The 23,750-nt window shown below is 41.1% G+C and overlaps 3 protein-coding genes across 24 annotated transcripts in view; 2 read left to right on the top strand and 1 right to left on the bottom strand.

Moving 5' to 3' along the window:
* sgip1a (SH3GL interacting endocytic adaptor 1a) overlaps positions 1–12,295 on the top strand; it is a 67,818-nt gene extending 55,523 nt beyond the window's left edge. For 15 of the 21 annotated variants that reach the window (XM_046390688.1, XM_046390680.1, XM_046390687.1 and 12 more), the window contains 9 exons: positions 364–423; positions 3,148–3,207; positions 4,114–4,225; positions 4,765–4,920; positions 5,936–6,071; positions 6,217–6,419; positions 6,614–6,678; positions 7,876–8,040; positions 8,575–12,295. In XM_046390688.1, coding sequence (XP_046246644.1) covers positions 364–423; positions 3,148–3,207; positions 4,114–4,225; positions 4,765–4,920; positions 5,936–6,071; positions 6,217–6,419; positions 6,614–6,678; positions 7,876–8,040; positions 8,575–8,597 — 980 coding nt within the window. In that variant the 3' untranslated portion in view covers positions 8,598–12,295. The remainder of the gene's footprint in view (positions 1–363; positions 424–3,147; positions 3,208–4,113; positions 4,226–4,764; positions 4,921–5,935; positions 6,072–6,216; positions 6,420–6,613; positions 6,679–7,875; positions 8,041–8,574) is intronic. The other 6 variants (XM_046390693.1, XM_046390692.1, XM_046390690.1 and 3 more) reach the window with 4 other exon arrangements.
* Positions 12,296–13,089: 794 nt separating this feature from the next.
* Positions 13,090–15,306, bottom strand: insl5a (insulin-like 5a). Its single transcript, XM_046392048.1, has 2 exons — positions 14,864–15,306; positions 13,090–13,889 (listed from the first exon to the last, which is right to left on the bottom strand). The coding sequence occupies exons 1-2, from the start codon at positions 15,039–15,041 to the stop codon at positions 13,741–13,743; spliced, it is 327 nt and encodes a 108-aa protein (XP_046248004.1). The 5' UTR covers positions 15,042–15,306; the 3' UTR covers positions 13,090–13,740.
* Positions 15,307–20,031: 4,725 nt separating this feature from the next.
* pars2 (prolyl-tRNA synthetase 2, mitochondrial) lies at positions 20,032–23,096 on the top strand. 2 transcript variants are annotated; one of them, XM_046391641.1, is made up of 4 exons: positions 20,032–20,183; positions 20,872–21,191; positions 21,767–22,012; positions 22,121–23,096. In XM_046391641.1, the coding sequence occupies exons 2-4, from the start codon at positions 20,880–20,882 to the stop codon at positions 23,000–23,002; spliced, it is 1,440 nt and encodes a 479-aa protein (XP_046247597.1). In that variant the 5' UTR covers positions 20,032–20,183; positions 20,872–20,879; the 3' UTR covers positions 23,003–23,096. The 2 variants fall into 2 exon arrangements, with proteins under 2 accessions (XP_046247597.1, XP_046247596.1); XM_046391640.1 differs by having other exon boundaries at positions 20,855–21,191.
* The last annotated feature ends 654 nt before the right edge of the window (positions 23,097–23,750 follow it).

Here is a 23,750-nt window from a genome sequence, read left to right as displayed (position 1 = left end):
ATGGCTTCATTAGTGAGTTGAAAAAAATTTCTCTATGGAGATTGCACTGAAGATTTTGTTACAGCTCTAACTGTATACATTATTTATTCACTGTGCCTTTGTTGATGGACCAAAAAGCTGATGATGAGTAATGATGAGTAAGATCACTGAGATCTTTTTAATCATAAACTGCCCCCATTCCAGTCCCTATTTTGACACTTTCTTTTTGTTTGAGCTTTAGATGATTCATTTTTTGTTATTTTATCATTTCTTTATCTCTCACTTTGCAGATTTTTACTTTAAATCTTTTGTCCTTGGTTTGATTTGATTTCTGTTTTTGTTTCGTTGTTTGTTTGTCTCTTTATCTGTCCTTTGGCTTGTCAGAAGACGATGCTTATGTAGACAAACTGCCCACCTTTGAGAGGCACTTTGATTCATTTGCAGGTACAGTAACGAGCCCCTCAGAGAAAGAAGGGAGACAGGGTTGGGAAACGGGTTGGAGTGGGGTGTTCCTGTGTTTTGTTTTCAATCTGTTTGACGCTCTTTACCCAGAGTGCACCTGACATGCAAGGGTAAAGGCCATCTCTGAGTGTGTTAGAGCTTTGTCAGTCTTAAAGTGTAGGTATTGGGACAGTGAGGCTCTTTTGGGTCTTTTGTCCCACATTCTGGCACAGATTCAGGAGGCTTATTTTTAAACTTTGTGTTAATCCTTTTGAATTAAATACATCTCAAGTTATTAGATGTATAAAAAGACTATATCTGTGTCATTATCCTAATACCTACATGTTTGACTAGTCACAGATGTAGGGACATACCATACATTCATTCTTTTTTTTTTCTTCCTTTCAAATGTGGCAGCATTTTTCACTGAAATCATCATTTTTCTTCATTGTTTTGCTCTTGCCAGCTCACACCCACACACTCTATATAGACAAAAGTATTGGGATCAGGTTGTTTTTCAGGCGTTGGGCTCGGCCCCTTACTTCCAGTGAAGGGAAGAACGTTTTCTATTCCCGCTGGTCCATGTGTGGAAGAACTCTGTGGACCTGCACAGAGCCCTGACCTCAACCCCATCCAACACCTTTGGGATGAACTGGAACAGAGATTGTGAGCCAGGCCTGTTGGTCCAACATCAGTGTCTGACCTCACAAATGCTCTACTGTATGAATGGACAAAAACTCCCACAGAAACACTTCAACGTGTTGTGGAAAGCCTTCCCACAAGAGTGGAAGCTGTTACTGCTGCAAAGCTCTCTGTGTGTTAAGATCTCGCTGTCCCTTTTGGTGTAATGGTCAGATGTCCCAATACTTTTGTCCATATTTTATATTTCCTGGACATTTAATAGATACAATAGTCCTTAAAGCACTTACTTCCTCTCTCTCTGCACATCTTACTCTCTCATTCCTTCACTCACCCAAGAAAAAAAAAAACCTGCCAGAGAAAAAATAAGAAAACTGTGGTGACACCAAAAGCTTCATCCATTGCATAACATTTTTTGTTCAGCGGATAAGTTTGAGTGTCTTCCCCTTTGCCCATCTGCCCACTCCTGAGACTTTTCTCTCTGTTTTATGACTGTGCACCAGTGGCTGTCTCGCCATGTCACCATAGCAACCGCCTGTGTCTTCTCTTGGCGACACATATTGTGTGTGTGTGTGCGTGCAGTGCAGTCACTCCCAGATACCTTTACTCTGCACCACAAGAGCGTGTTTGGGTATTTGTGTGCTGTGCGTTCAATGAGCATGACTGAAGAGTTCCTTATCTGTGGGCCCTTGAGGCCCATATTGTCTGTCTTTTCTCGCTCTCGCGCACACTCAAACGCATACTGTCAGGTCAGAGCTGCTGCTCACAGAGTCATTTATAGTCTGGCATGAAAATTAGGATGAATTAGACAGGCGGCAGCTGTTTGGTATTCATACCATCCTCTCCCTATTGCTGGAGTATCACGACACAGCCTCAAGTTCAGCCAGTCTTCACTGGCCTTAAAGCCTCAATCTACTCCACACTCGACCCCTGACTCCCACCTTTCACTCACGCACTCTCCGAGCCATAGAAAAATGCAACTCCAAACTCCGCCCTCCCCATCTGAACACCTGTCTCTTTGTTCTCTTCATGAAGCACTGCGCCGCTCTCATCGGTCCATCACCCAACACTCTAGTTGACCCACTCACTCAGCGACACACCTTCATAGCTGAGACCTCGCATCAAAACAGTCGTATGGACAAGAACAAGCCTACCCTGCTCTACCAGGATTGTTGTTGTTAGTTCTCAGTGTCACACTGAAACACTGACAAGAGTTAAATGCACACATTGTTCAGTGGACAGTTGCAAGTATTCAAGCAATTTCCATAAAATCACAAGGCCAACAAATCGACAATCTGTCAGATATTTGTGCTGAAGAGGGAATGTTACTAATTGATCTGCCTTTTGGATCGTTTGGTCTGTATTTGGACGCTGCAGGAGGTAAATAAGGTCAGGCTTAAGCGTCTGTTTGTAAAGACGTAATAACTACTGGACACTACTGAAAAATGAAAGTATATTATTACATAGTTACCATTAACCTGGTATATTTTTTGCCTGTTGTCCTTCATACATAAAGTGACACAAATTGTTGCCAGTGTGTGCTCTAAGTTCTGTCAGCCATTTTAGGGCAACTTCTTGATGATCAGCATAAGACTAAGCTTTGCCAGGCCAGGGCTGTCTGGATGCGATGTTGGCTTTGTCTCTGCACACCTGGTATGCATGCATCCCAGCCACTAAGCAGCTGAGGCTGACAACCCCCTCCGCCCCCAAGCACAACAGCCTCGACTTCCTCTCTCTCGTGTTGCACATCTTGCACATCGAGTCACACACCTGCCGCTCGCTCCACCTCACTCCTGCATTTCCTCACGCACGCAGGCACTCACAACGAAAACATCCCCATCACACCTGTGTGATCACGCGTTCTGTCTCGGTTCACCGTGGCTCTCTGTCCCTCTTTCGTCGCCCGACCTCCACGTTTCACCTCACTGTGATGTGTGATAGACCTGCCATGTGAGACTCACGCTACTGTCCTTCTCTCCTTCCCCCTCTCACCCCCTCCTCTTCACCCACTTCCCTCCCTTTCATCCCTCTTCTTCCTCCCTCCTCCTCGTACCTTTCTCCTGAACTCCACCCCTCCACCCGACACAGAGAATGACCAGCCATCCCTTGTATGGTTTGACAGAGGGAAGTTTTATTTAACCTTTGAAGGTAAGTTTTCTCTACACCAGGGTAGCGTGCACACACACTATTTCGAGGCTCATTTGTGCAAGCTTCGCCCCTCCTTTGCCCTGCCCCTTCTTTCCTCCCACCCTTTTCATCTTCCTCCCTTGCAATCCCTCCATCACTCTAACTATGCCATGCTAACTCCTGGCATATGCAGTCAACTATGCAGTCTTGTCTTCTTCTGCTTTCTCTTTCTGACATTGTTCATTCTCATTTCGTTTGCGCTGACCGCCTTTCACTCATTCCCTGAAGAATGGTCGTTCTTCATGTGTTTTACTAATCTCTTTGTCTTCACTTTTGTCTTTTTGGTGCTTTGGTTCTTGGTTTGATCTTTGGACTGTTAGATCTTCTTTGATCTTGTCAGAATAATTCAGCTTCAACAGCATGTCTGGAATAAGCATGCACATGCCTCTCCGTCTGTCTCTATCTCAGCCTCTTCTCTTTAATTTCTCATCTACCTGAGCTTGTTTAACTAAAAGCTGATCAGTGTGTAGCATACTGTATAATAATTCATACACCGAAGGGAGATATTTGAACAAATTGTGTTAAATGCTGCAATTTCACAGTCAAAGAGCAGAGAGAAATTGGTGTCCTCTATGCACATGACCTGCTGTTTTCATGCCACCTTACTAACACCAGTTTTGTTGTTCTCATCTCAAATAGTTTCACTCCATCACAGTAGTTTACACCATATGTTATTGTCATTTCATTCACATGCAGTTGGTTAGGAAGAGCACAGAGTTGTGGTTTGGGAGCTGGAACTTGTATCTTTCTATACTGGGTTGAAGCTACTCAACATTGATGTAAAACTCAGTTCAGGTATGTGTGTGTGTATTCCATTGATTTTAATGTGTATTTGTCTGTATGTGTGTGTGTGTGTTATACCTCCAGGCTGCTCCAGAGGGCCCAGTCCTCTCACCATGGGGGCTCAGGACACACTTCCTGTGGCCGCCGCATTCACAGAGACGGTCAATGCCTTCTTTAAAGGAGCTGATCCCAGCAAGTAGGTCTTGTGAAAGGTTCACATGTTCTAACATTATCTGTCATTATTGTAGCAGCAGGATTCCTCTAGCCAGGATCACAGTTTTCTGGTTTGTGTGTGTGTGGCTGATGTGAAAAGAGTGTGTTCTCTGAATTAATTATACTAACTGGCGCCGTTAACATCAACCCTTCACTTTGATGACTTGATTTCCAAAGCTAGCATGTGCAGACCAGTTAAGCTAACTAAATAAGCAATATTGGTTAGTTTCTGTATCAGTGTACTGTGTTTATGTCCAACAGGAGCAGCTGGATAGCTGATTCAGACTTAATCCTGAGTTATGATAGGGCACTCGACGCTATTGATGAGTGTCACTCGATAGAAACAGTAGCTTCAGATTCAGGGGGCATGCGATTGGTTGAAAGGTGAGGGGGCGTTGACTACACCAAAGAAAACACAAAGAAGAAAAAACTGAGAAATCAAGTGAGTACCGTACATGTAAAGTGTCTTTCTCTCTTTCTAACCCACATATCTTTGTCTTTCTCTTCTTCTCTTCCTCTCAGGTGTGTTGTTAAGATCATAGGTGAGATGGTTTTGTCGTTTCCGGCGGGAATTACACGGCACTTTGCCAATAACCCGTCCCCTGCTGTGCTAACTTTCAGCATAACCAACTACAGCCGACTGGAGCATGTGTTGCCTAACCCCCAGCTGCTCTGTTGGTAATGACACCACTGTGAACTCACCACCTCACTGTCGGAACGAAACAATAAATACACAGTTTGCCACCGGAGGCAGAAGTGAAAAGATAAGATTGCACCAAAACTGCTCATTGCTTAACTTGCAGACTTCAAATTTGAAAATTTTATTGTCCAGTTTGGAAATTCCCATTAATGTTTAGTTTTTGTTTTTATAATTTAACTAAACTTCATTAAAACCAAATCAAATGTACTTACTCACTGTGCATTTTAATTTGCATTAAGAATATTAATTTCACTCACAGAGCATGTAAGATAATAACTTAAAGGGCTCTTAATCAGAATGATTCATCTTCTCTTTATATTTATAAAATATAAATATCAGTCATTTCACATTTCTAAATCATTGTGTATATTTAATCGTCATAATCAGGTTTGCCTGCATACAACACAAACTGCTTATCACACTTAAGGTATGTTATAGGGACTGAGCAAAATTAATTTATATAATTCACATTTCGTACACCAGGAAATGTCTTCTGGTGTGATCGTGTGACACATTTCTATATTTGGAATAACAATAGAAAAATGTAAAAGTATCTGAGACATCATAAAACATTCATGACCCCATATGGCAGAGTTTGGTGATGACCAGTGAGGATGAGTAAACTTGAGATCATCTCAGACACTAATGCTGACTGCATACTGAATCATCGTGAGGTCATCTGAGTTTACTGAACAGCTGCTTTCATCAGCATTTATTTATTTATTGTGTGTGTTTGTTTGTCCTCGATTCTCATTTTCTTGATCAGTTTTTGAACCTGTTGGAAAATGCACAGCAACACTTTGTTGTCGTAAAGTCAGTGTACAGCATGACGTCTTGTGGCTGATTGTTAAAATCTAAATGCTGACCACAAATATCCAGCTATTAGTGCCAAAATAATTTTGTTTTTACGGGCAAACTGAGACGCTGGGTGCTGTTTTGAACAGTACGATACAGAAAAATTTGATCGTGCCTTTCTACTTGCTTCCCCAAAAGCGACACCACCACACAGGCCAAGGCCGATGCCAAGGACTTCTGGGTGAACATGCCAAACCTGATATCCCATTTAAAGAAGGTGGCAGAGCAGAAGCCACAGGCAACGTACTACAACGTGGATATGCTCAAGTATCAGGTAAGAACGGCCCTCAGGTGTTAGAAGGCAAGACTAAACCAAGAGATACAAAGCAGCCCCTAAAAGTATAAAGATGCTTTTGTAAAGCTCCAACTGCAGCTGTTACCCTCTGAATATGCGTTTGTATCATTATACATGTGTGCAGGTGTCAACGGGGGGGCTCCAGTCGGTTCCTCTGAATCTAGCAGTGAGCTGGAGATGTGAGCCAACCAGCACTGACCTGAGGATAGACTACAAGTACAACGGGGAGGCCATGACGACGCCAGTGGCCCTCAACAACGTCCAGTTCCTTGTCCCTGTCGATGGAGGGGTTTCAAAACTACAGGCTGTCCTACCCCCTGCTGCATGGTACGGTCAGAGCTTTGCTATATCATCAAACACCATTTAGATTACTTCACAAGTATATTGTATTTTATTTCTCTAACAATGGACTGTGCAGTGTCTTCAGAAAGAGTTTACTTTAAGATGGTTTGACTTTGTGGGTTTGACTTTCCTTGGGTCTTCAGAAACTTCATAAGTGTGTGTTTTTTTTTTCCTTACAGGAATGCAGAGCAGCAAAGAATCCTTTGGAAGATTCCTGATATCTCGCACAAGTCTGAAAATGGAGGTACGTACAGTACGATTAAAAGTAACACTGTTTAAGGATAGCCTTGTGGCATTTGATGAGAGACCTCTGCTTTTAGTTTGATATTTACAAAGGTCAGACACAATTCTGCGCTCAAAACAATCTGAGGACAGGTTTTGGACTCACATTTGGACTCAGATTTTTATTTGTTCTCATCATTGAGAGTCGCTCAGATTTTATCAGCACACAAGAGATTGAATCGGTTTTCGTAGTTTGCTATGCGTGTTCAAAGATTAAAGCTTAAATATTTATGTACATTTTTGCTCTTACTGGCACACCAACTGTGCAGACACAGCCGAATTGGCAACCACAGATAAGAGCAAGAAAGAAAAGAGATTAAAGTTAAAACGTAAAGTACAGCCAGCCTGAACATTGTCCTGATCGCACTGAGGTGTGATGGAGTTTCTGCAGCCTTGAGGAGCTGCATGGCTCCTCCACGGGGACAGTATGGATGCTCGCTAAGGGGCCTACAGGATAAAGAGAATATAGCACATGATGCACCCCAGGAAACGATGGGGCCCGTTGTGATAGGCAGCTCTGCCTGAACAAACTATGCCCCCTTCTGTCTAGACATGGTATTACATCTACTTCACCAAAGCATTTTATTCATGACATCTCAGTGCACTGTGGCCGTGTGTGTTGTATGTGTACATTTGCAGAGCTTCTCTTGCTCTCAAATGATGAAACAAGTTTTGCACATATTTTCAGATATTAAATCATAGTCTGATTTGTACGTTCGACGTCTGATCTGATGTACTTTAAATCAGTGGTCTGTTTCATATGTTACAAAGCAGAAAATCCTCTGAGGTTTACCTGGTTTCCAGGGGAAGGACAGGGAACTAGATTATGTCTGTCTATTATCTATTTACCTGACAAAAATGACTCTGAAATGATTTGTAATCTCCTTTTCCAATGAATCTCATTTTGAACATCCAAGATGGAGTTTCTCTCCACCCTGTGGACGATCTTTTTTGTGCTGATTCTGATTCTGATATCAATCAGGATTTGATAGTAAACCTTTTGTCTGGAGCTCCTATCTGCATTTCTCATTTTATTAAAGAAATCACACGTCTTTGCTTTGCTGTCCAAAATAGTTTCCAAAGCTGTTTACATTTAAATGCTTTTAACCTTTTAATGAGGGCCAGAAGACATCTTTCTAAATCTGCCCTCATCCCTCAGGTGTGGGATCGTTGTTAGCACGCTTTCAGCTAACGGAAGGCCCCAGTAAACCGGCTCCACTGGCTGTGCAGTTCACCAGTGAGGGCACCACCCTGTCAGGCTGTGACATTGAACTGGCTGGGCCAGGATACCGCTTCTCTCTCATCAAGAAGAGGTTTGCCGCAGGTCAGTTTAGCATTTTGGCCATGAAAAGGTTAACCATTGCTGTCTGTAGTGTCAAACATAAGCTCTGTCAGATATGCAAGTAAAAGGTGTTTGGTCAGCTTTTTTCTTCAGTTATACATTTTGAAAACTATTTAAAGCTAAAAATCTGTGTATTAATCCCTGTTGTATTGGATCAAGGTAATTTAAACTTTCTGTAAGGTCGGTTGACAAGTCAGTCAACTGATGAAAGTATTTATTCCATTAGTACTAAACTATAATTACTGGATATTGATGTTGAAAAATAATAACACATAATATTTTCCCATTTAAAAAAAAAAAAAAAAAAAAAAAAAGCTTTTAAGTTACATTTTTTAAGTCGGTGCAGCCTGAAGAGATTTTCTTATCTCATTCTTACAGAAATATTTCTTTTTATTCATTAGGTTACCTCCACCATTATGTCACAATGCAGCTTGTACTCACTGTCAGAACTGTCTCAGGAGGTAACAATAGGAACATAAAAGATCCACAAATAACATTTCGTTGATTCGTTTTCAGGGAAATACCTGGCCGACAACTAACCCGCACTACTGAGAACATCGCTGTTGAACAAAACAGTTGCAGTGGACTGAGGTTGACACCGAGGACAGAGGACAAACAGACACCAGGCAGACTTTCCATTCACCTTTTCTGAACCCACACGACAGGTCCGCAGCCTACCCAGCAGTATTGTATAACTTGCATATAGCATTGTGGAACTGTTTTAGGTCATGTAATTATCGTATTTGTATTCATTTCACAACATCTGTATTGCTGCAGTTTGACACCTGGGTTCTTCCTCCCTCTAAAGTCTGTGCCTCTGTCTCCATCCTCCTCTGGTCAATGTGTGGTGGTGTTTTTTTTTTTTAAAGTTTCACTGCAGCTGCCTGACCGAAGACGTAAACGGAAAGCGATTTCTGACGATTTGGCTGTGGTTAAAAAAAAAAAAAAAAAAATACCTTTGATTTAAACCTTTGTGGTCAAACACACATCTCAGTGGAAGTAGGGCCCAGGACAATTCATAGCAAGTTATGCATCATTAGCAGATAAAACAATCAGCTCTATAAATAATCCTTCTGTCAGAGTCTGAGCTCAAAGCCTGAGACGATTGTCCTCAAACTCTGACGCGTATGCTGTTACACTTTCCTTGTTTGCGATCATACGAAACACAGGATCAAGTCACTACGAACTTGAACTAGATTTTCATGCATCACTTACTGGTAGTACAGGGTCACATGACTTTGGATCGCATCTTTTTTAATAGGAATGAAACGGTCATTTTATTTCAGTATACAGATGTGGAGAGGTTTTTAGCCAGGTAGGCAGCTGCAATGATAAATCAACGTACTGGTTGAGAAATAAGAAAAAAATGTTTTCCCGTCAGAACAAAAGAAGTGTACAAAGTGTCATTTTAAATCACTAATATACTGTATATCTTAAAGGGCGTTTGGTGTTTTCCTCGTATTGTCAGATAGCCTTTCTGTTGTTCCCAGGACAGCAGTGATAGACTCCAGAGTACATGACAGCATTCTATTTTTATTTATTGATGACGATGATTTGTTGTATAAAATGTGATTCTGTATACGAATAGAGTTTGAATGGTATCACACAACTCAGAACCCTTAAAGGTATAAATATTTGAATTCTCTCTCTTTTTTTGTTATCTGTGTAGTTGAGTAACCTGTGTACAGTATAAGGTATAATTTTTGAATTTATTTCAGATATAATTTTTTAACTCAAGTGCAACAGAAGATTTGAGCTATATATGGGTGTGGGGGAGGGGGGTAATTTAAAGAAAAAGATAAATATCTTCCTGGATGCTGTGTTATGCTTTGTGAAAGCAGTGTTACTGTAGAGTTAGCTATATCATGGGCAAGGTCAATACTTTGAACAGTTAGTTTAGCATTTTGGGAAATTGGCTCATTTGTTTTCTTTATCCAAGAGTTAGTGGTGATCAGTATGTGTCTGTTCAGTGCAAAGCTGGAGCCAGGAGAGGGACACTGGACACAGATGGACACTGTCTGAGGGTATAAAAACAAACAAAAAAAAACAACTGCTTAATGGACTTCTGAAGTTCACTAATCAACGCTCTAAATCTTGTTTGTTTAATCTGTACAAAAACTGACATAAAGCTGCTTGTAGGCAGATTTTTAGCCCTGCTGCTGGCTTGGTTAGTCTGCATCTCTGGTCCAGATTGAAACATCTCAATAAGTGTTGCTTGGAATTTTTCTACAGACATTCATAGTCTCCAGAGGATAAATTGTAATTACTTTATAGTATCCCTCTCAGACCACCATAAGGTCAAAATGTATTTTTCTAGTATTTTGGTTTATGTCTACCTGCAGAACTAATCATTAGCTTCGGAAAAGCAGCCTCGGTTGTACTCATTTGTGAATGTTAGCATGCTGAACTATGAATGAGAACATGCTAAATATAACACCCCCATCAACATCAGCATTGGTTAGCAGCTGCCAGCCTGACTGTAGACTCGCAGTCTTGTTTACCTTCAGAACCAGACTTCCCCTCTGTGTCTAGTCTTTACGCTAAGGTAAGCTAGCAGCCTCATGGCTTCAGCTTTACATTTAACAGACAGACATTAAAGTGACATCAGTCTGCCTATCTAATTCTCAGCAAGAAAGTGAATGAATATGTTTCCCAAATTGTTTAACATTTCCCTTCAGTAAGGTCAGCGCAATGATTACAAAAGCAATCAGTTTTCCTCCACAGCGGTGATGAAGTTTGGTGACCTTGGTACCACTACTGGAGCAGGATTTGTTTACTGGGACCAGCTTGTTTTTGTTTGTTTTTAATTCAGAAAGAAGAACATTGTTTTACTAATCCAGCATTCTCAGTTCTCACATCTTCAGTTATTCCTCAGCTTCAGCCTCGTGTCTGACCTGTTTTCTTCCCTGTTTCCATTCACCTCAGTGGTACCTGAACTCCCTGACTGTATCATTAGCACACACTCTGTTTGTCCAGCCAGAGCTTGAATCCATGGCTTTATTTTGCATAATTGTATTGGTCTCTGTGAGATGACATGCGTTGAATGAGGTTGTGAAGCAAGGTTAAGTTGACCAAAATGTTTTTGTTTTTCTTTTGTATTTTATGTGTGTGTTCCCCGGACAGTCAGTCCTCTGGTAAGGAGAATAAGCTGAATATTTTTAAAACAGATAAAAGTGAAAACTATTATATTGTTTAATGTGGAAAAAAAAACACTGTGCTGATGATGTTGAACTTCCTGAATGCTCTGACACAACATGAAGAACAAAAAGTGTGTGTGAAGTGTAAACGAAGCTCTCTGTACTGTACTGATGTCAGCATTCTGCTAAATGCAACCAATCATGGTCCTTTCAGAGCTGCAATAGAAGAATCTTACGATGAATTCAGGAAAAGCAGCATGTCAGTACTCCCATTTAACGACAGAGTACTTTCGATCAGATTATTATTTGGCTTATGAAAAGATCAGATTTGAGCTGTGTTGTTAAATCTTGTTTTCTGATTTATATTTGTGTGCAGACTCGGTCTAAAAGATGATTGTGGATTACCATGAGGTTGCATTTAATTTCTTAATGCAAGGTGATGACGATGATTGGTGCCATTTAGCTCTCACATTAGTTTGGTGACATGTTCCTCCAGTCATGTCGATCCTTCATCTTGTCTGCTCGTCATGTTGAGGGATCAACATGGCTGACAGGAATCTCTAACCTTCTGAGTGAACCTTGAAGCTACAGTCACAACAGTCACTACAGCATTATCTACAGAGGCCCACCATACACATCCCTCACTGTGCATCTGTTTTAAACTACAGTACGGGTTACATGTCTTACAAGCTTCAAAGTTATGTTACAGTACAACAACTCACTCTCAGTCTGTTAGCTGTCAGATATTTCTTTGCATCTTTTTAAAAACTGAACAAAACTTGTATTTTCCAGGTTGCAATCTCTGTGGTAAATTCTGCAGTAAGTCATTATTGCATGCAGAGCATGCAGTAAAAGGTGGTGCATCTATGATGATAGATAGTACTGAAATGACATGTTGTGCTGAGTGTCAGTTATCTGTATTAATGTGGAGAAGAGAGCAGGGAGTGTGTTTATGTGTGCTATATGCCAGAATGCTTTTTGGTTCTGTACCGTTAACCTCAAACACATGTGCAAGATGTTTGTACAGTACATAACAATGCTAAGATGAACTGAGAAAATTAGTTTGCTTCTTTCCAAAACCAATAAAAGTTATAACTGGATGTCTGTTTGCAGGTTTCTTTTTTGTTTTTTAAATCTGTTTTTGAATCCTTTAGTGCGTCTCATGAGTGCTGTCCTACTGTACATTATAGTGCTTTGTCTAGCAGTTTGCATCTAGAGATGGTTTTATTGGCCAAAATGAAATATTTTAACAACTATTGCATGGAACTTTATACTAACATTCGAGGTCACCCAAGGATAAATCCTACTGACTTTGGGGACCCTGTGAGCTTTCATCCAGTTCACCCAGCATGTCAAAATTCCTACAACCATCCGTGTCTCTCAGACAGTGTGTCACAGCAACTCTGGTGTTGTACCCAAATTTTCCTCAAGCGCCAACATGAGATTCACTTTTATTTGATGGATCCCCAAAAATTGGGAACGCACATCACTAATGATAGGATAAACTACAATTTGTCCAGTAATTTACTTCATGAAACTAACGAAATACCAACTAAAATTTGTATCAGTATTTGTTCATTGCGGGCAAATGTTAGCATGCTAACGTGCTAAACTGAGATGAGGAAGGTGGCAAATTTCAGCATATGAGCTTTGTCGTCGTGAGGATGTTAGCGTTACATTACAGCTCAAAGGTGTGTTGAGGTGCAGTGCCTCAAAGCTGCTGTCCTGGCTGTAGACCCAGTCCGAGTTATTTTGGGGGGCATTAAATGCCTTTACTGGATGGTTGACAGTGGAGAAGTCATTTGAAATGAAGAGAGAAAGTGGAGACGGGGATGTTGAGGCTCATGGTTAGCATCTAGTCCATCAGAGTACTCTTTTATTTGTTTTGGCTTTTTCGTCACTGATGTTATGATGCACTTGCGTGATACATTTGCAGAAATTCATTGAACAGTTTTGTTTGGTATGACGTGTGTGGGATGCAACTTGAAAAAGATCTCACACCTGACAGAATGTAAGCCCTATGCAAGAACATTTATTTGACAAAAATAGCGAAATGACAGATCACAGCTTAAATTTCCCATAAATACATCAAAACAGAGATGGAAATTTTACAAACCTGCAACCCTGTGGATACATAGAGGGCTTAGACACCCATCCTCTCTTTACACAGAGTCTGAGTGGAAAGTGATACAGTCCTGCACCCCGACTGTATTTACTCAATATTTAAGCTCATATATAGTCTAATGACGGCCTAAATTTTTTGCATTGGCGCATATCTTCCATCTCAGGCGCAGAAACAAGTTCACAGATGCTCAAGAGGTCTGCAAACCTCACAAGTTAAAGTAATAACTCACAAACATATCAAAAACAATTAGAAAAATAGCAGTTGTGGTTATGAGCATTATTGTATATGCAGTACAGTGATCGTATTGTTTTTAAACATCAGCATCTTGATTCAGATTTGGTTTCTACGAAGGCAAAACGGGAGAGAACAGAGTCATTCCGGTCACTTGTAGAGTGAAAGAGAAGAAGCCAGGGGTTGGCCTCAGCAGAGGAAGGTGAGGTCGCTCTTCCTGCAGCCCACCTGGCAGCACACAGTGGTCAGTAAGTTATTAATATCCCGTCTGCTCAACTGGGAGCCCGGGTTGCTGCTGCTCAGGCTCTCCAAACTGCTCTGCTCCCCAACTGCCAAACCTGGAACAACAAAACACAGCAAAGGCTCAAGAAACACTCTGACATTACAAACTTTAGTGTCCTAATTTCTTCTAATAACCGAGTACACACACACTTTTTTTTTGTTTCAAACAGGGACGACCAAAGTCTTGTGTAACCAACGTCTGTGTTTCCATTGCACGAGGAAACTGTAATTGGCTGTACAGATTACCTCAGAGCTATTTGTCTTCTATAGTGTCACTTTATGCTTTCTAATCAGCACCGCTGATAGCCTAACTGGGTTTGTTAGTATGTGACAGACAGTAAGAGATAGAAGCTGCCGGGGAACCGACTGCTGCAGTGTTTAATCATGATGTGTGGGCTCCTCCAGCCTAATAAAGTAGATCAGCAGACAATGTCTCTCAGCTGGGGAACCTGTTTGCCTGCTCACCCACATGCAGCCACTGAATCGTACAGTACACAGCAGCATCACTGCAGTTTTGTTGCATGTAAATGTCCCAAAACACAAGACAGCACAGGAAACACACTTTGCAGAAATTGGCAGTTGAGTGGGGCCACATAGTAGTGAAAGTAACACAAAAAAAAGGAGGTAGGGAAACTGGGCTCACAAGTTTTCAAGTCTGTCTAAAAACAATTGTTTAACAACTTAAACTTGTTAAAACTTTTCCCAACATGCTGGAGACTGCAGTTTTTGGAGTTTGCAGGGTTTTCTGGAAAAAGAAATCTTTTTCTGAAGCTAATATGAAGCTTCATCAGTCTGATCTGGAGAAATCAAATGCATATCATCCAAAGTTACAGCGTTTTAAGTATGAAAAACCTTTTGTGGTTCCCCGCTGAGCCGCAGTGGAGGAGCGGTGACACACTGAACAACACACTGAATTAGGACTGTGGATGTTTGCCCTCCTCACTTACACTGAAGGTGCATTAAAACAGACAATCTCATTATGTGTTAATCCTGAACCGAAGTCTGCTGCTTTTAGGATAAAACGTCTCACCGTCACCATCCATATCGGAATCAGTGAGGAATCTCCTCCAGCGGGAACCTCCGCAGGTGTAAACGACGGCCCTCAGGAACTCACGGCCGCACAGCTTCACCGCCTTCACCTCCGCCCTCACCTGGTCCACGAACACCACTGCGCACAACAGCAGAGGCAAAACCACCAGAGACCGCATGCTGGATACCGGACTGCCTGTAGCGAAGTGTACCTCTTCGTCTGCTTATTCTGAAACAACCTGAGCTGTTTTCCGTTGCTCTGCTTTCTTTTTGTTCAGTCTTTTTTCTTGAGGCAGGTCTTCTGCAGGTTGCTCCACAGCGGACTGCTCGTTGATCCGGCGCTCGCATCTCCCTGTCTTATATACCATCCACCTTTCAGTTCATCAGCGCTGAGTATCTCTCCACCTCCTCCCTCTAACCGGCCCCTTGGCCCATCCCGATCACTCAAACATAGCCACACACACACACACACACACACTCTCTCTCTCTCTCATTTTTAGCTGTGTAAAAGAGAGAGTGACACCCATCAGCCTTTTATAACCATCAAATGACAATCACATTAGACGAGTGCAGCCTCCTCAGCTCCACTGTGATTATGTGATTTAAGGCTGTGATTGCACAGACCTTCACTGCACTGCATGCCTAATTAAGCGATGCAAAGTGCAGTCAAACAGATGTTTCATCTGTTTACAGCACTTTGATGGCCTGGTCGCCTTTGGCTTTACGGCAGTTTGGGCTGTATGAGAGGAAAAAAGTCAATGTTGACAGTCCATCTTGCAGGTCGTTATGTTGCTTCGATCTTTAATGGTGGAGGTCCCACTTAGGATGTCGATGAACTTATATTGTGTTTAGAAAGGGGAGAAAACAAAGGTCAGTCTTTTATAGAATGGAAACATAACTTAAAAACTTGAGCACTTTATTACAAATGTTATTTTTTTTCTTTTATTCTTGAGAAATAAGAATTTCCCAGCAAAGTTAAATCTAAGGTGGTAGATAGATAGATAGATAGATAGATAGATAGATAGATAGATAGATAGATAGATAGATAGATACTTTATTGATCCTGAAGGAAATTCAAGATCCATACTGTTTGTTTTTGCATATTAAAGAGATTCTGCATCGGTCGGGCTCCTTAGAGCTCATTAAACAGTGGGTTAGTGAAAGATGGAATCTCTTTGCAGAAAATTGCTACATTATTAGCCAATCATTGCAGGCCCTAAATGACCTGCCAACTTTGCTTTTCTGTCTAGTTGTTCAGAAGCTTGGTGTTGTCCCTGTCAGCAGCTTGTACATCAGTAGGACAGACTGGGAGACTAATACTGCATGTATTAAAACCAGATAAACATAAGATTTTGCATGAAAATTCCTTGCTGAAGCTGCCAACAGCTCGACAGCTGCCGAGCTCACGTGTCAGCAGCTCCATCTCCACGGTAACCAAGCAAATTCCCTCCACTGATGAGGACCGTGTGATACAGTTGAAAGCCAGTATAAGGATTGTTTTGCCAGGCAAAACAAATAATGGTTGAATAAACATGTTCGTGGTTCTTTTCAGGTGAGGTTATCGCACAGTATCAGCAGACACGGGTTTATTAATTTAGCCCATCTTTGGTGGCTTCCTAATAGGTTTGCTTCCATTATGATGCTGCTCTGGCTCCTCTATCTCCTCGATTTTATATCAGCAAATCGTGAATGACTGCAGGGAGTCTAGCAAAGGTTTTGTTTTTTTGTCGTGTTTTTTTTAATGTTGGCTTACTGTAATTTTTCAGAAGAGCTGAAACACAATCCTGGGTTATTTTGTCGGTTATTTGGCATTTACCTTCTTCATGTGTCTGGAGCTGATGAGCTGTGATGTCTGTAATTAGAGCTACAACTCCTTAAAACATAATGAACTCAGTTTTGTCTGATTTCCCTGATTACAGACTCAAAGGCCTGAAGAGGTGCAGAACATGACCCTGATTACCCTGACCTTTCGTGACTCTTAGTGACGTAAAGTTACTCGGGTGATTGACATGTCATCATCTGCCATTCAGAGAACCGAGAACAAGTGCAACCATTTTCTCTTTAAATTGCTGTCTAAAGTTGATGTGATTTTGTTTTCTTATAATGTATGTTCAGCCAATCAATGGTATGTGATCTGAATTCAAACAAGTACAGCGTTCGCGCACTTTAACTTGTGTGTGACAGAAATTGTGTACTAGCAAGCTGTGTAGCAGCTGCGGTGAATCAGAAAACCTTCCCTCCCATCATTCTGGGAAGCTGTTAGCTTTGATCCGATTAAAAAGCTCTTACATATTTTCCATTTCAGTAACAAGCCACAATGTCGTGACTGAATTTTGGTCAGTCAAGTTCTTCGACACCAAACTCATCCAGCCATGTCTTTATGGAGCTTTGCTTTGTGCACTGGGCCACAGTCATGCTGGAATAGAAAAGGACCTTCAACAAACTGTTGCCACAAAGTTGGAAGCATAGCATTGTCCAAAATGTCTTGGTATGCTGAAGCATTAAGTTTTCCCTTAGGTCCGACCCCAGAAAAAACAGCCCAATACCACACCTGAATTCAACAATAAAGATACTTTTGTCCGAAAGCCTCATTCAAGATCTCATTAACATTTAGAACTACACCACCAACAGAACAAACCAGACTTTGTTGGGTTCTCTGTATTACAAAATCTAATTAAAGAGTTAACACTACATGAATAAACTGAATTGAACTGAACTGAATTTAATTTTTTGTTTTATAATATTTCTGTAAGCCTTTTACAAATATATGTTTCGGTACGCACCAGACGTTTGTGAGCTGTGGCTTTAGTTAAGACATGTCTGTAATGAGGACAGAGAGGACTGAACGCTGCAGAATGTTTTCAACAGCAGAGATTACAAACTTCACAAGAGAGCTGGGGTGAGTTTTATGGATATAAATGACACCAAGTTACAGTGATGTACACATCCATGCTGCAGTGCTTGTAGTTTTCTCTTAGCTGTCAAAGTGATCATTGTTAAAATCACAAATATTTCAGCTTGTAATAGCAGGTGCTGTTTCATGAAATGTATGAAAGTCCTGGACTTCGGTTTCCTGTTTCAACATAAGAATACAAAGCCAGGTTCATGAAGATATGAGTTTGGTGTGGAGCTTGACTGGACTGAATACAGAGCACAGTTGAGCATAAGGTTGATTTATGATGACGAGGTGATGCGGTTGATTTTAAAACGGTTAATGCATTTGAAGCCTTGTGACTAGTTTCACCAAAACGTGTTACTTTTGTAGGTTTGTTCAAATGAAATACCATTCCTTTTTTTGCTTAGAAATTGAAAGATTTAAGTGTGTCACATCTGAACCCAAACTTATACTTAATTGTACTCTGCTTTTTCCCAGAAACCCTGAACTAAGTCTTTGTAACAGTAAAAAGGTAATCTCTATATTCAGTATAAAACCGAATGTGATGTTTGCAGATAACATTTGTCCTAATGGGATTGTTGGTATCTCAAGGAGACTTTCAGTCGCTCAGTTCTCTGAAAACCAAATCTCACAACAAGAGCGACTAGATAAATGGATGGCACAGACACAAACCTAATTGGCCAAGAAATCAGTCAGTGTGTGTGTGTGTGTGTGAGTGCGAGTGCGAGTGTGCATCTTCAATGTATAACCTGCAGACTGAAAGATGTCCTCCTCGGTGTTCACCTGAGAGAGAAGAGCCAAGGAGACACTCTGAGTTCAGCTGTGTGGGCCATGTTAGACAACCAGCAGGTGTCATTGACTGAGGGAATAATGGTTTCAAATTGCTGACATAAAGTACTCTAAAGCCAGCAAAAGTACATTAACGCAGACTGCAGTACAGTGACATGTCAACAAAAGGCGAAGATTTCCTGTGATAGTATAGTAAGAACAATAAAAAGTGTTCAGCTGTACCAAAACATCAAATCTTTTACCCGATGCTGTCGTGGCAGCTGATTTAACTTTATTTTTGAAGTGTTTTACAGAGTGAGCAGATGTAATTTATCCTTCTGTTTGTCTCCAGTTTTAAATATATGCCTAATTGTACCTTCATTTCACTCTCAAACACACGTTTTGAGCCAAAATCATTTAATCATCACTGCGTTCTTCCAAGGTAATGTTTGTGGCAAATATTTGTCACGCCAGGAGTCAACTTTTCAGGCTGAGCTGAAAGAGAGAATTTTTATGGAGGACAGGATTCCACATCTGAGATACTTACACTCAAATTGTGCAAATGAAAAAGCCACCAAAGAGAATAGAAAAGAATGGCTTATGCTTAATGGATTTTGTGAGTTGCTGTTGTGAATGTTCCATCTCTCAGATGCTTTAACCAAACAAGAAACGGTGGGTTGCAGTCTCGCTTTTACACAATGAGCTCGTATCAGGCGGAGGTGACAGAATGTCCTGCTATTTTCGACAAGTGAATTTGCACATTTCAGGAATGTAACAAGACGTTTGTCCAAAAAGTACTCACAGAGGGAATGAGCAATAAAGAAATGGAGTTTAAAAAAAGAAAAGAAAAAAGTGCAATTTCCGGTTATGGAGGTTACCCTTTGCTGAAACTGGGAATACTCACTGCATCTTTATAAACATATGGTGTGAATTACTTTTTTGTCATTAACAATAGAATGATGTGACCTAATAGGTAGGAAAATGGAAAAATAAGTTTACAGATATGGTTGTGTGAATAAAATGATGGTGCAAAATCTTACGTAACTGATATGTAAATACGTACACTCTGTGTATGCCAGCACCCAATGAGTCACTAAATGTGTTTGCCGGCCACTGAATCTTTCCCTTTCACAGTAAATGTTTCCTGTTTTCAGCTCAATAAAATGTCAGTCCAAAATTTACAGGACTTGACCGTAAAAAAACACTAACTTTCCCATACCGGATGATAGCATTTCCATCAACAGACACGCATGCTGGTCCATCACTGCAAACTAATTTACACAGACGCACACCTTCCAGGGAGACATCAAACTTACACTGTACACATGTGGCTAAAAGAGAGCCACATTTAGAGCATTAAGATATAATTTTTAATCTAAACACAGAAAAACTGTTTGATTTTTAATTGATACTCGAAAGCTCAATTTTAACAATCAGTTTTGCCTGAAAGAGGACATGTAAAGGGAAATAAAATAAAGAGGAAATGGATACACAAATGTTTTACTCCTCCAGACCGGCAGGTGGCGACGGAGCCGCCAGTCCGCCATGCAGTTTATGGAAACAGTATGGCGGAGGAGCCGTTAATGTTGTGCAGTTTGTCAACCTTTTCTTAAATGTGCTTCTCCCTCCTGTAGTAGATAGCAATTACTGGTCCAAGGTGAGTTTAATGTCGTGGTTGAGATATTCTTCGTTGCGTGCTATCTGAGGAAGTTATCCGTTGTTAGCTAAACGGCTAAACTGTCGCTGAACTGTCATTGATGTGGACGCTTAGGACACCAGTCAGTGTCATCTGAGTTATCAAACTCAGCTTTGAATACTCTGTTTTATGTAATAAGGTTATACTCGTGGCTTATTTATTTTTATTTTTATTTTATGACTAACTCGATACCTGCCCGAGTTGTCACGACCTTGACATAACCTGCTTAGTGCTTGCATGCAGCTCTTAGTTGGATCGTGTGTTTGTGTCACTGGTTTAAGAAGTGCTCATGTTGCTCAAAGCATTGATTTATTCATAGCGATCGATTGCAGTCGACGTGGTCACGAATCGATGCCTCCTCATTTTACCAGCACTAAATCTAGTTTTTGACCTATTGTCACGCTGCGCTACCAACTCATAAGGAAAGACATTAAAATCCTACTTGTGCATTAGTATTGTCGGCAAAATGTACTTGACATTAAACGTGACAGTATTCATTATGCGTGTCCAAATTTAGAGTATTAACAACAATGTGTAAAGTAGTATGACTGTATGATTAATCGGTGGTCAAAATATTGCTTAATTATTTTCTCTTTGTTGACTTAACCTTCCATCTCTTATTGATTTGTCTCGTCTGGATTTGCCACAGAGCCAACGATGAATCAGTTTTGGCCGAGAGTCCTCCAGTACCTCCACAGAACCTCAGTGCTTCCCAGGAGGAGCCTTTCAGCATGTGCTGATCATCCCGCTGTTCCTGCCTCTACCAACTCCAGGCATATCAAGCCCAAACTCCTAGTGTCCCGCCTCTACCTGCCTTCAACCCTGCATGATGTGGGCCAGGACACCCGGCTGTCCCGAGAGATGACTTGTAAGAGCCAGAGGCTGATGCTGAAGGCTGGGCTCATTCACCCATCCAACCCGGGTTGTTACTACTACCTCCCTGTTGCTGTGCGCTCCATGGAGAAGCTGGTGAGACTAGTTTTTGTTAAAATTATAACGCATCAAGTAAGCACTCAGAGGTTGAATCTCATTGTGTCGTGTCCACACAGAAATATTTTGATAAAAACTGGTTTCTGTAGAGATTTTTCTGACATGAATGTGTATATCGTTGTCATCACTGTTGTCCTGTTGTTCATTAATACATATTTATTTTTTAGAATTTGATGTCCATTTATTTAGAAGTCTAGCAATGACTTTAGGAAGCTAATAGTGACATAAGTAAAAAGAAGATTAAAATGTAAATGTTATGCATATGCTATGTCTGACAGCCATCCATGACAGCACACTGGTGCAAAACCTGTCAACCTTTTCGGTTTGTGACCCTTTGAAACAAAGACAACAGAAAAGAAAAGATGCGTTGCTGAAATATATTTTTTCTTCTTTTATATTCTTTGAATCATTTGAAGTGTCTTTTATAGCCCGTTGGCGGTTGGGATGGGGTTACAGCTCTAAGATTGGGAACAAAACATTACAACATGATATTGAGCGTAACTGTTCTCCTTTTGGCTCTAAATATTTTAATAACTGCTGTCTTAATTCAACAGATGAGAGTAATCGACCAAGAGATGCAAGGGATTGGAGGGCAGAAGCTGGACATGCCGAGTTTGTGCTCAGCTGAACTCTGGAAAAAAAGTGAGCGCTGGGACTTGATGGGGAGTGAGCTGCTCCGGCTGACAGACCGCCATAACATCGACTACTGTTTGGCCCCCACACACGAGGAGGCAGTGACGACTCTGGTCGCTCACCAGGCAAATGTCTCCTACAAACAGCTGCCTCTGCTGCTCTATCAGGTAGACTTTACCTTGTTGGTGCCAGCATATTTGTTGTAATAAGATGCATTTCTTACATTATGATTTCTTTTTTTTTTTTTAAATAAACAACAAAAAAAAACAAAACAGATCACCCGTAAATTCAGGGACGAACCAAAGCCGAAGTTTGGCCTGCTTCGAGGGAGGGAGTTCTACATGAAGGACATGTACTCTTTTGATGCGAGCGAAGAAGCTGCTTACGAGACGTATGAATTGGTGTGTCATGCATACACCAGGCTCTTCGACCGACTAGGTCTGCGTTGCGTTAAGGTGCAGGCAGACACAGGCAACATCGGAGGTAAACTTTCCCACGAGTTTCAGCTGCCAGCAGACATCGGTGAGGACGTGCTTCTTTTGTGTGGGAACTGCTCCTTCGCTGCTAATGCGGAGACCATGTCATCAGACAGAACTGAATGCCCACAGTGCAAAACTGGCACACTGGTTAAGTCGAAGGGTATAGAGGTTGGCCACACCTTTTACCTGGGTCAGAAGTACTCTCGTATATTCGATGCCACCTTCAGCAATGTTCAGAACAAGCCTGTTCTTACAGAGATGGGCTGCTATGGTCTTGGCGTAACCCGTATTCTCGCTGCAGCCATCGAGGTGACCTCGACAGAAGAGGGGATCCGCTGGCCAGGCCTTCTCGCCCCTTACCAGGTGTGCATTTTACCCCCAAAGAAAGGCAGTAAGGAGCACAAGGCAGTAGACTTAGCTGAGGAACTGGTTCACACTCTGGAAGAGACTCTGCCTGGTTTGAGAGGTGAGGTTGTTTTTGACGACCGCACACAGATGACCATTGGAAAGAGGCTGATGGATGCCAGCAGACTGGGCTACCCATATGTTATTGTAGTGGGAAAGGGGGCTCTAAAGGAATCTCCAAAATTTGAGGTGATCTGTCAGCAGACAGGTGAGACAGTTTTTCTGACTAAAGATGGACTCTTGGATCTTCTGGGAGGAGTGGAAACTGTATGAATAACAACTCTGAAATGGAAATATTTTTAATTTTCCCTTTGTGAGCACAGCAAAATGTAATTGCGTGGAAGGAAAATAAAAGTCTTGTATGTTAGTATTGTGTTATGTCATTAGGAGAACTGGAGGTTTCTTTTTGTTTTACCAAGTTGTAAACCATAAAAATTGCATAGTGGTTGCCGATTGGCATAAAATTACTCTCTCAACAAAAGCTTAATAATTGACTTGAGGTTATTCTACATTACATTTGGTTTCTATAATGTAAAACACAAGAATGCCACAGTTTATTGCAGCCTTTCATGTTCCCATGCAGATAAGATAAATAAGACCAAGGAGGTGAACACAAATAAGGACCATTTGCTGTTGTGTTTCAGTATCACTTGTAACTGTGACATAGCACTACCATCACAGTGCAAAATAGTGCTGCTGTTTGGTAAATATTGTAAATACAACCATGAAATGAAAGTTAGTCATTTCCAGTGGCGGAAGAAGCACTCAGGTTCTTTACTAAGGCAAAAGTAGCATTGCAACAAATAATGTAAAGTACAAGTGAAAATATTGAAGTAGCTCAATATGCAGGTTGGTGAGATATTTTACTTAAATTTCAAATATTGTTATATAGTAGGACTTCATTGTTAAATTTTGTATGAAAAATCTTACTTGAAATCTTACATAATTTAACCAGTTGTTGGGCTAATTAGCTGTAGTAAAAATTATAATAGTACTATTTCCTTTGAAAATGTATTGTTGA

The sequence above is a fragment of the Scatophagus argus genome, chromosome 6, assembly GCF_020382885.2.
Source record: "Scatophagus argus isolate fScaArg1 chromosome 6, fScaArg1.pri, whole genome shotgun sequence".
NCBI lineage: Eukaryota > Metazoa > Chordata > Actinopteri > Scatophagidae > Scatophagus > Scatophagus argus.
This window is presented reverse-complemented; position numbering and strand designations above follow the sequence as displayed.